This window comes from Micromys minutus (assembly GCF_963924665.1).
Source record: "Micromys minutus genome assembly, chromosome: 9".
Taxonomy (NCBI): domain Eukaryota; kingdom Metazoa; phylum Chordata; class Mammalia; order Rodentia; family Muridae; genus Micromys; species Micromys minutus.
Window position 1 is genome coordinate 56,426,263 of NC_137978.1, and position 11,901 is coordinate 56,438,163.

Below are 11,901 nucleotides of genomic sequence, written 5' to 3' on the forward strand. Positions count from 1 at the left end.
CATGTAGCAAAAAAATGACTTTGAATGGATCCTCCTAATTCTTAATTTTTTAGTTCTGAGATTACAAGTATGCGCCACAGTGTCCTCTCTGGTGCATGCCGTGTTTGCTGGACAGTGGACCAGGATACTGGGCAGCAACTGCTCTATAAACTGAGTTCTCTTCCCAGGCCCCCTCGCTACAATATTAATGGATACAAGCCACCCCCCCTGCCTCAGCCTGAGGAGATGACTGGTAGAGCATCCAGCTCAGCTCCAGAACATATCCATAATTTTGCCAACAATAACATCAGCTTTTAAAAATGTGTATTTGTTAGGCACAGATTAATATTCCCATCCCCACTGACTCATACTTAGAACTAGGTGGGGTCACAGAGGAATACAGTTCGGCTCACAACGAAAGTCAACCCAGGAGGCAGGCAGAGACAGGAGAACTGCCGAGAGCAGGAGTTCCAAATCACTGAGGTGTTAGGTACACAGCAAGACCACATCTCTGAAATTTTAAATCTCAAACCCGGGGACAAATGCCTGAGGTCTGAGGTGCCTACTTAACATATCAATGTGAACCTGGCCACCATGTTCTCCCAGCATCCCTCAGTCCCTACTTGATACAGGGTATGGCTAGCACACCCCCCACCTTCTACCCCAAATTCTCCAGCCCATGGCTTAGATTGCCCTTCCCTCTGAGGCTCTTCTCTATATAACCCAGCCATTTTGGTTACCTGTCCCCTTTTTACTTTTGAACTCTTGGCCCCAGCACCTGGGGCTCCTTTCCCCTCTTCTCCCCGCCCCTCTCCTTTCAAAGGCTCAGGGGTTACGTCCACTCTACACTCCCCCAGCTGTCTCTGCCTTTGCGGGATATTCTTTTCTTTTCATCTAAAATAAACCTCCTCCACCATACCTAGGAGCTGAAAGAGTTAAAATTTCAAGTTAGCCCCGACAAACCCTGCCTTGAGGACAAGTATGTCTTAAGGTTGAGAACAAAAAAAAGCAGACCACCTGGTCTCGATAAGGTCTGACTCTGCAGTCCTGAGAAAAACTAGTATGAAGGTCAGTGTGCCCCAAAACAGAGTGATCTGGAGTTGAATCATATCCAAAAGCAGACAGAGTGTGCCAATTTGAATTAACCAATGAAATTGTTATGTGCCTGTTGCTGCCTATGTAATTTTCCCTATAAATATATCCCCCTAATTGAGTTCGGGGTCGACTCCTCTATCTCCTGTGTGAGATAGGGGTCGTGCCCAGAGCTCTGGCCTCCCCCCCCTTGAATAAACCTCTTGCCTGACTGCAGCAAGACAGGCTCTCTGCGAGTTCTTGGGTTCGAGTTCTCCAAGTACTAGAGTGAGGGGCTTCCCCAATCCGGGGGTCATTCAAAGCCATGTCCTTATTTTATTTATTTTTTTCATTCACGAAGGAGATTCAAAACGAAGTGACTCAACAAGCAGATAAATATAGAAATCAAACGGAATGAGTGAATTCACGCATCAGCTTTGGGCTTTCACGGAGTCTCAGGTTTTTATTATCACTATTATTATAGACATAGTCTTACTATGAAGTCCTGGCTGTACTTGGAACTCTCCGTAGAGCAGGCGGCTGCTCTGCAAATCACAGGGATGCGCCGCCTGAAGCGGCCACCCGGTTCTGGGATTAAAGGCGTGCACCATTTCTCGCGGCTTTCAGGATTTTTCCCCCTCCTCTCAGTGAACTTGGCGTTACCTCAACAGAGATCCGCCAGCATCTGCTTCTCTGGGGCGGCGCGAGGCTTCCTAGGCTTTATTTTTCTTTCTTTCTTTCTTTCTTTTTTTTTTTTCCACGGAGAATCTGTAGTCAATCAATACAGGGACAGAAAACGCCCAGACGTGGCGGAAGCTCAGTCATCCAATCAGCGGACAGCTGGTGGTTGACAGGCGGGGCTATACACCGGAAATGTAATGCAGATACGCGGGGGAGGCGGGGGAGGAGAAAGGCTTCGGACCGGAAGTGTGAGAACGGAACCCGGAGGAAATAAGCTTCAGGCCGGAAGTGTGAGACGGGATGCGGGTGAAAACGCCTCAGGCCGGAAGTTTGAAGAGAAGATGGATAAAAAAGCTCCAGAGAAGCTCGGGAAGATTCGGCTTTGGAGTCTGAACTTGGAGTGACCGCCTGGACCTGCTGGGATTCTGAGTTCTGTCATTAGTTGTCATTTCTGGTAAGTCAGTCACCTCCATAAAGGCACGGTTTTGATTGAGGGGCACTCGACCCAAGATGCCAGAGGAACTCTGATTTCTTCACAGGAACAGATCGCAGGCATTGAGTTTACTAATAGTGAAGTTTGCCATCATCTTCGAACTTAATTAGGTGGTTACATTTATTTATTTTATTTTAGATACGGCCTTACTTTGCTGCCCAGGCTCACCTAGAACGTAAATCAGCCAAGAGTGCTTTTAAATTACCTGGCATTTTTGCTTCTGCCTCCCTAAACTGGAACTACAAGCTAAGAGTTAATGGAATATCTAGAATTATACTTTGGTTTATGTCAAGTTAAAATTTATTTTCCTTTCTTAGATGTGGCCTTAGTCTGTAGCTCAGATTGGCTTCACCCTTCTGAATGTTTCAATTTTTAAGGCTTATTTTAATGTTTCTTTTTCTTTTTAGAGACAAGGTCACATGTAGAACATGTTGATATGGAATTCACATAGAAATTTTATTTCAAATGGAGTCTTATGTAGCCAAGGACCCAGGTTATAAACTGTCTCATCATATCTGACTTTACATTTTTAAATTTTAATTTAATTTCATTTTATTTTGAAGATATGGTCTTATCTGATCCCTTTAATTCCATCTTCTCAGTGTTTGGATTTTATTTATTTACTTATTTATTTGCATACTTTTTTTTTTTTTTAAGAATTTCTCTGTAGCCCTGGCTGCCCTGGAACTTACTCTGTAGGTATCCTGGAACTCACAGAGATCCACCTGCCTCTGCTTCTTGAGTGTTTGGATTTAAGGCATGTATTACCATGTCCAGTGAGTGTTGCCTACTGACTTTAAACTTTCTTAAAGGTAGAGTCTCATTTATGCTTAGGCTGGTTTCAATCAAACTCCTGACTTTCCAACTCTACATTTGATCAGTTAGCTTGTAATTCCTTAAATTATACTTCATAAATTAGTGTTTTGAAATTTGAAATACAAATTGAGGCTTGTTTTCTTTATTTTTTTTTTCCTTTCTTTTTTATTTTATTTTTCACAGACAAGGTTTCTTGTTTATCCCAGGCTGTCCTGGAGCTAGCACTGTAGACCAGGCTGGCCTCAAACTCACAGAGACCTGCCTGCCTCTCCTGCTTCCTTGGTGTTGGGATTAATAGGTTTGATAGGATGCAAGTCCCATCTCATCTGGGGACTGAAGCTGTAGGAATGTAGTTGGTTCAGCCTTGCTAATTTAATTAGACATGTCCCAAATTAAAACCAAAGAAGGCAGGTGGGCTGTTAACATACTTTTGACTTTCCAGCACTAGGAACACAATGGATAATGATCTCTAGTTCTGGGCTAGCTTGGGTGACCTTGTCTACATAAAATGAAATGAGTGAGTTGGGAATTCAGCTTAATGGCAGAGTGCTTGTCTAGTGTGGCCAGGCCCTGGGGTCAAGCCCCACAACCAAACAACCATGTCTCAAAATTATTATTATTATTATTATTATTATTATTATTATTAGTTTTTTTGTTTTTAATTTTGTGTATGGGTGTTTTGCCTGCATATGTATCTCCATATGGGTGTAAGCCTGCTGTCTTTGGTGGCCAGAAGAGGGCAGATCTGGTACTGAAGTTACAGATGGCTGTGAGCCACCAGGTGGGTGCTAGGAACCAAACTCAGGTCCTTTGGAAGAGCAGTCAGTGCTCTTCACTGCTTAGCCACATCTCTAGTTCTTTGTTTTGAGACTCGCCACTTGGATTTATCAGAAACTCTGTACAGACTAAGACTAAAACCACCTGGATCCTTCCTACTTCTCTTCTTCCAAAGTTCTGGGGAGGCTCTTGCATGCCTTGCAGCAGTGAAATATTTTCAAAATAGAGTTCACTAGTCAGGTATTGTAGCCAAAACACACACTCCACCCCTAGAGATAGGAAGGGAGATGTTGAGTTTGCAGGCAAGCCTAGGCTACATACATAATGAGTTCCATCCACCAAGGGCAGCTCTGATTTCACAGCTGTTTCCACACCAGCTTGGAGAACAAGTAAGACCTTTTTTTTTTTTTTTTTTTTTTTTAACACTTTCTAAAAGACAAAGGGACTGGAGAGATGGCTCAGCAGGTAAGATCACTGACTGCTCTTCCAGAGGACCAATTCCCAACAACCAAATGGTGGCTCACAACCCTCTGTAATGAGATCTGATGCCCTCTTCTGGTGTGCAGGTGTACATGCAGATAGAGCACTAATATACATAAATCTTTTTTAAAAGGTAAGTAAAAAAGTTAAAAGTATAGCTGGAAGTTTTTTTTTGTTTGTTTGTTTTTGTTTGTTTGTTTTTTATTTTCCATCTGTCTCTTCCCCCAGACTCTATAAGAACATAGAAACCCTCTTCTGTGTAGTCTGTGTGCAGCAGCGTCTTCTTCCCAAGGTCAGTCTCCTAGACACTCTACAGGCAGGGATATATACATGGTTTGAGAACTGCTTATGAAAGCTTCTTTTACATTCAAGACACCGTAGGCTGACGCACGTCTAATGGCCTCCTGCCTCAGTGTCTGGAATAGTGTGATAAAGCTGAGAACCCTACATGAGGTTCTAAAGCTTTGAAAGTAACAAGTAATGGTGACCCACATCTTACAGACCTTCAGGCTTTCCCAGGCAGGTTCAGTTCATCAGAAGCAAAATACTGGGGGCTGGAGAGACGGCTCAGCAGTTAAGAGCACCTAATAGCCCTTGCACAGGACCCAGGCTCAATCCCCAGCACTTACATGATGGCTCATTACCATCTGTAATATAGTACCAGGGATTCAACAGGCACACATGTGGTGCACATAAGCGCATGCAAGTAAAATAAATGAATCTAAAAAGAATAATAGGGGCTGGAGAGATGGCTTAGCACTTAAGAGCACTGGCTGCTCTTCTAAAGGACCCGGGTTCAATGCCCAGCAGCTATATATGGCAGCTCACAAGTGTCTTAAACTCTAGGATCTCATACAGACATACATGTAGGCAAAACACCAGTGCACATTAAAAAAAAAAAAAACCAGCTAAAACAAGCAGAATATGGGAATGTTTGTCATGAAACATTCCCGTGAGCATCTTGAAGGATGATCAGTGTCCCTATTGCTGTAAAAAGATGGGGTCAGCTCTTAGGTTCCTGAGTACTTTTTCCCAGTAGAAATTGAATTTGGAGGGACAGTGGCTAGATGTAGGTAGGACAGTTGGGAAGGTATGGCCCTGTGTTATGTGATGTGAATGTTTGGTTCCCAGTTGGTGGACTGGTTAGGAAGAATTAGGAGATGTGGCCTTGTTGGAGAAGGTATGTCACTAGGGGTGGGCTTTGAGGTTTCAAAAATTTCTGCCAGGCCCTCTTTTCGTTGTGTGCTTGATGGGATTATAAGCTTTCAGCTACTGTTCTAGTGTCATGCCTACGTACCCTGATGATCATGGATTAGCCCTCTGAAACTGTGAGCAGGCCCCCAGTTAAATGGTTTAAGTTGCCTTCATCATGGCGTCTCATTGCCATAATAGAACAGTAAGTAACCAAGACAGGTGAGATGTAGGGTTTCTTATGACAGAGCCTCCTGTATGCTTCACCAGGTTCCTTCAGACTGAAGATCTGAAGGATGTGTGTCCAGGACCCGCCCGCACTCCTGCAGCTGGCAGTACAGCGACTACTGAAGGATGAGGCCCTGGCCATCTCTTCTCTGCAGTACCTGCCCAGGGCGCTCTTCCCACTGCTGTTCAAGGAAGCCTTCAGTCACAGACAAACTAATGTCCTGAGGGCCATGGTGGCAGTGTGGCCCTTTCCCTTCCTCCCTCTGGGGACCCTGATGAAGATTCCTCAACTGGAGATCTTGAAGGCTGTGCTGGATGGAGTAGATATGCTGTGGACACAGAAGGTTCTTCCCAGGTAAGCAAGCCTCAGGTAGGGGGATAGTAGGGTACAGGGAGGAGACATCTGGAGTAGGGGAGAGTCAAAGGTAGATCAGAAGCTTCTGGGGCTGTCATTTTGGAAGATTGCAGAAGCCTTAACCCCTTTGATTCCAAACATACAGGACAGCTTGGTGTAGAACACAGTTTAAAGCAGCGGTAGCCACAGTGGGATCTTTCCCTGACTCTTGCAGAGGTTCTGGAAGTGGACAAGGCAGAAGTCAAGAGTAACTGAATGGAGGAAGCAGAACAGGTGTCGAGATGCAGCTAAGACTTAGAGCCCTCTCCTAGAGGCATTAGGTGCTGTCTGGAAACCACAGACATGCACAAGACAGCAGGGAACAGGCAGCATCAGAGATACAGAAGAAAAGCTGGTCATTTCTCCGTCTTTTTTGTATCTTCTGACACTTCTACCTGTTTTACTTACAGAAGGCGGAAGCTTCAAGTGCTGGACCTGAGGAATGTGCACCATGACTTCTGGGATGTTTGGGTCGGACCAGAGGATGGCGACCACCCAGCAGAGACTGTGTGTGAAAAGCAGATAGCAAAGCGCCTTCCCAGATATGCACTGAGGCGGCGTTTGAAGGTGATCACTGACCTTTGCCTCAGGTTCCATCTGAATGAACACCAAGCGTACTTGTTACAGTGGGCTCAGCAGAGAAGAAGTTCCATACGCCTGTGCTGTGTGAAGATGCAGATTTGGGCTTTGCCTGTGTACACTGTCAGGAAGGTCTTGATGGTATTCCAGCCAGACAGCATCCAGGAATTGGAACTGAACACAGGTTGGAGTCTGTCCACTCTGGTGCATTTTGCGTCTTACCTGGACCAGATGAGAAACCTTCAAAAACTCCTTTTAACACGGATTCACAAGAACACCTTCAAGGTTCTAAATACCTCCTCAGACATACAGAAGTGTATCACTAAGTTTGTTTCTCAGTTCTCCAAACTCAACTCTCTCCAGCATCTCTCCATGAATGGCATCTACTTTTCCAGTGAGCACATGAAACAGTTGTTCAGGTAAGGATGGAGAGCTGTTTCTGTTACCACAGCAAACCTTTGCTACATTTTAGAGAGAGGGCAGCTGAGGTCAGTCACCCACTGTGGAGTCACAGTGATGGAGTCATTACAACATCTGAGTAGGCTCTTGTTTCCATTTTAACTGAATCAAGAACTCAGTTTGTTCCATGACCGTCATTAAGCAGATGCTGGGTAGGAGATGTTCAGAGAGCAGCCTTACTAGAAGACCAGCTGGGAAGGTCCGATGTAGTAGGCATGTGTGTGTATTTCTCCTTGGAATTCTGTCTAAGATAAGGGGATAGGTTTGGGCAGTGGGCCCAGAACTGAAGAGGACCACATTTTGGACAGGTCCTTGGGGGAAACTCTGTGCTTAGCAGTTACATGTCCCTCTGAATTCCCACATGTGAGAGGCTCTTTTGAGCCCAGTAGGGCCTGAGTAGAAATGGGTAGAAATGAGTTACAACCACTGTAGATGAGGGCAGCTCAGTTCTTTAAATAAGAACAGAGACTGTACTGGGGGAGGCAGAACATCATTTATACAAAAGACAGTTCTAGATGTTTCTGGATCTTTCATGGGTTAGTTCTTCCTGTTTGTGCCTTGGACTAATGTGGCTAGCACAGGTTCTCTCCTTGCTTGTGGTGGAAGCTACAGACTTATGGGCTAAGTAAGTCTCATACTGATACTGACAGGCTTCTTTCTTGAGACTCCAGTAATGTCCAGTATCCTGTCCAGTATAATGTCCAGACTTCATCCTGGATATTGATCTCTATCATGTAGTCAAATGACCTGAAGACTAGTGGTCACCTTTACCTCTGTACCAAACCTAATACCAAATCTCTATCACTATGTGCCAGAACTAATCATTTGATCTCTCCTTAGGTATCTGAAGACCCCTTTGGAGACCCTGTCCATTACTATGTGCAAGCTTTCACATTTAGACTTGAGTTCCTTGTCCCAGAGTCAGAGCCTCCATCAGCTCAAACACCTGAACCTGAGACTTGTGAAATTAATTGACTTACATCCTGTGCCTTTCCATGACCTCCTAAAGAGTGTTGCAGACACTCTGCAGACCCTAGAATTGGAGGGCTGTTGGATGGTAGACTCCCAGCTCAATGCCCTCCTGCCTGCCCTGAGTCAGTGCTCCCAGCTCACCAGGGTCAATTTCTATGACAATGACATCTCTATGGCTGTTCTGAAGGACCTTCTGCTTCATACAGCTAAGCTGAGCCGGCTAACCCAGGAGCTGTATCCTGCCCCTCTGGAGTGCTATGATGACACAGGTGATGTCCTTATGGGAAGATTTGTCCAACTTTGTCCTGAGCTTATGGAGACACTCATTACTGTAAGGCATCCCAAAAAAGTCTCCTTTGCTACATATATCTGCCATGAATGTTGTCAGCGCTGTGTCTATGACCTGGAGACCAAACTTTGTCGTTGTCGGCAGTAAATAGGGGCAGGTTGGATTTTGATATTGAGAAATGAAAGCATAGGAACGGTTTTTTTTTTTTGTTTTTTTGTTTTTTTTTCATCAAGAGAACCCAAAGCATATGGCCACACATGGCTCCTTGTTTGGGAACCCAAATGGTGTGCAGTAGGGCTAGACTGCAGAGACAGCATGTGAAGAACAAGGGCCCAGGACAGATGTGTATGGAATCAAAAGATAATTCTGCATCTCTTTTCTTTCGTTTGTTCTTCCTTTTATTCTCTTCTTTTCCCTCTTACAGATTTTATTTATTTATTTTATATATATAATAAGTACACTGTTGCTCTCTTCAGACACACCAGGAGAGGGCACTGGGTCACATTACAGATGGTTGTGAGCTACCATGTGGTTGCTGGGATTTGAATTCAGGACCTCTGGAAGAGCAGACAGTGCTCTTAATCACTGAACTATCTTTCTAGCCCGCCCCCCCCTTTTTTTTCTTTAAGATTTATTTATTTTATATCTGGGTGGTTTACCTGCATATATGTGTCCTTGGTGCCTGTAGAGTTCAGATGTGAGCATTGGATTCCCTGGACTGAAGTTTTGGATGGCTGTGAACCATCCCGAGTCTTCTGCAAGAACAAGTGCTCTTGGCTGCTGAGCCAGCTCTCCAGCCTAATTCTGCACTTTCTAAATAAGTGAGTTCTGTCAGGACATGATAATGAATGACTTTCTCTTTCCTATATGATAGTTGTAAAGTAAAATGGCCAGATTTTCAATGTTTTGGTGCCCTTCTTGGCCATTCAGTGTTGCTATTTTCCTATGGCTTGAGCTGGGAAGAGCCTGTGTTGTCTGACCTCTCACCTGAGATCGGGACATCTCTGATGGCAAACCTGATTGTCAACTTGACTACATCTGTAACAACAAGAGCCCAAGATGCTGGATATTCCTGTGAGGTATAAGATTTATCAGATTACTTGACAAAACACAACACATACCCTAAGTCATGGCCATGCCTTCTCTTGGCAACATATGTAAAGACATACGGAAGAAGAAAGCTGTGCTGCCAAGTCTGTCTGTCTGTCCTCCTCTGGGCAGTACTCATTTGCTTCAGGATTTTAACATAGACTGAAAGCTCTAGGATTATAGCAGCAGATTGGGACTGCAGAGCTTTGTGGATGAACAACTCCCAGATCCTTGGCCTTTTCACTGTGAGCCAGCCGTTGTCAGACTGCGTAGACCACAGCCGGTAAGCCAGTCTAATAAACTGCATATGTTCCTGATGCATATGGAGCAATCAGCTCTTCTCCTTTAGCCCTTAGAGAACCCTGACTACTACAGCATCAGAGGAAATTGAGAGCAGACATCTTCCCTCTTTTCCTTTTGCCTGGGCATCTGTTGTGTCCCACTTGACTGCTCATTGCTTTACTGAACAAAGTTTCAACCTAAAATGAGCAATGCATTCTCCTATGAGGGGTTTGGGGAATAGTAGAGGAATTCAGCCTAGTACATTAAACTAGGAGGTACTGTGGACATATCAAAAATGGCCGAAGCAAAGTCAAAGATAACACAGAGCAAAAGAAACAAGAGTGTAAGCCACATTGCTTTATCACTCTTTATTTCTCTCTCCTGTAGTCACATATTGCCCAGGCTGGCCTGAATCCTCCTGCCTCCACCTTCTAAATGCTAAGATTACTGAAGTATGGCACCTTGGTGAGCTTGAAGGTCACGTGTATGTGAGACCCTATTTTTCAGGGCTGTCCCTTTGAAAATAAAAGCTCCAGTAGATGTCCCTGTCCCCTAAAGAATTGACAGGCCTTAAGAACTGCATTATAGATGTCCAGAAGTAAACTGTTTTATTTTGTTAGTAAGTATCTAAGCCTAGCCATTGCACCCCTCTGTGTATAATCTGGTTGCAATAAAGAATTTTGTTTCACACCCTATTTCTCTTCATTTGTATATGTGTTAAAAATACAGGGGAGGACTGGGGAGAGGCTCACTTAAGAGCATGGGCTGTTCTTGCAGAGGACCTGGGTTCTATTCCCAATACCCACAAGTGTAACTGCTAATCAAGAGGATTAGTAAAAATGAGTAGGAGATAGCTCATTGGGTGAAAGACCCCCTACTACCAAGCCTAACAGGATCCACATAGAACAGCAGAGGCTTCTGAAAGTGTCTTCTGGTCTATATGTGGGCCAAGACAAGTGCTGTGTCATCCACACACATACAGCCCCAACACAAAATAAAACACTAAATAATCTAGTAAATTGGCCTGGAGCTCAGAGATTGTTTCTCTCCTGCCTTTGGAGTGTTAGGATTAAAGGCAAAGGTTACCATGCCTAGTAATGAAGCTGTTTTGCCTGGAGTGCCTTGGCGATGTCTTTTGTTTGGAGGAAGATGGAGTGCGGTGGGCAGCGTGGGGACTGGAAGCTACTGATAGAGCAAGTAGGATTCCAAAGGTCTTTCAGGCTTCAGAGGAGGCTGGAGTCAGGCACGAGGCACTCCTCCAGGCTGCTCAAGCTGGATCCTACCTCTCCACACAGGGACTTAATGGGGGATACAACTAACCCACACTCAGGCGGTGATAAGGCTATTCCTCTCTCTTTTTTTTTAAACTTAAAAAACATTTTGCTTTAAATATTATATTCTTCCCCTCCTCCAAGTCCTTTTAGGTCTTCCCCCCCCCCCCCCACTCATGCAACATTTAAGTTCTTTGTCCACCACCTAACCCCTCATCCACTACCAAATTGTAACCAAGTAAAAGCACAGAAAATTCTGTGGAGTTCATTACAGGTTGGTCAACTGGTCCTGAACATGAGGCCTGCGTTGGAGTGATTGATGTGCCCAGTCCATTGGAGAAAACAGTATATCCAGCAGGAACGATTGGCAGTTCAATTTTTAACATTTACCTTAGTGTTTTTTCCTTCCTTCCTTCCTTCCTTCCTTCCTTCCTTCCTTCCTTCCTTCCTTCCTTCCTTCCTTCCTCCCTCCCTCCCTTCCTTCCTTCCTTCCTTCCTTCCAGTATGTGAGTACACTGTAGCTGTCCTCAGACACACCAGAAGAGGGCATTGGATCTCATTACAGATGGTTGTGAGCCACCATGTGGTTGCTGGGAATTGAACTCAGGACCTCTGGTAGAACAGTCAGTGCTCTTAACCTCTGAGCCATCTCTCCAGCCTTCATTTATTGCAAAATATAAGAAGATAAGAGCTATGATGTTGAAGTTGGGCAGGACAAACCAACAGAAGGAAAAGGACAAGAGAAGGCATAAGAATCAAAGATAAACTGAGGAATCCCATACAAACACTAAACTGGAAGCGATCATGTAAGTGTAGAGGACCTGGTGCAGACCTGTCTAAGCCTATGCAT

At 44.6% G+C, this 11,901-nt stretch overlaps 1 protein-coding gene across 3 annotated transcripts; it reads left to right on the top strand.

Annotated features, from left to right (window-relative positions):
* Nucleotides 1-2,066: 2,066 nt before the first annotated feature.
* LOC308424073 (PRAME family member 8-like) lies at nt 2,067-10,423 on the top strand. Of its 3 annotated transcripts, none has more exons than XM_080920960.1 (5): nt 2,067-2,185; nt 4,526-4,589; nt 5,759-6,071; nt 6,521-7,108; nt 7,989-10,423. In XM_080920960.1, the coding sequence occupies exons 3-5, from the start codon at nt 5,785-5,787 to the stop codon at nt 8,554-8,556; spliced, it is 1,443 nt and encodes a 480-aa protein (XP_080777086.1). In that variant the 5' UTR covers nt 2,067-2,185; nt 4,526-4,589; nt 5,759-5,784; the 3' UTR covers nt 8,557-10,423. The 3 variants fall into 3 exon arrangements, with proteins under 3 accessions (XP_080777086.1, XP_080777085.1, XP_080777087.1); XM_080920961.1 differs by lacking the exon at nt 2,067-2,185 and adding an exon at nt 4,291-4,430; XM_080920959.1 differs by lacking the exon at nt 4,526-4,589 and having other exon boundaries at nt 2,070-2,185.
* The last annotated feature ends 1,478 nt before the right edge of the window (nt 10,424-11,901 follow it).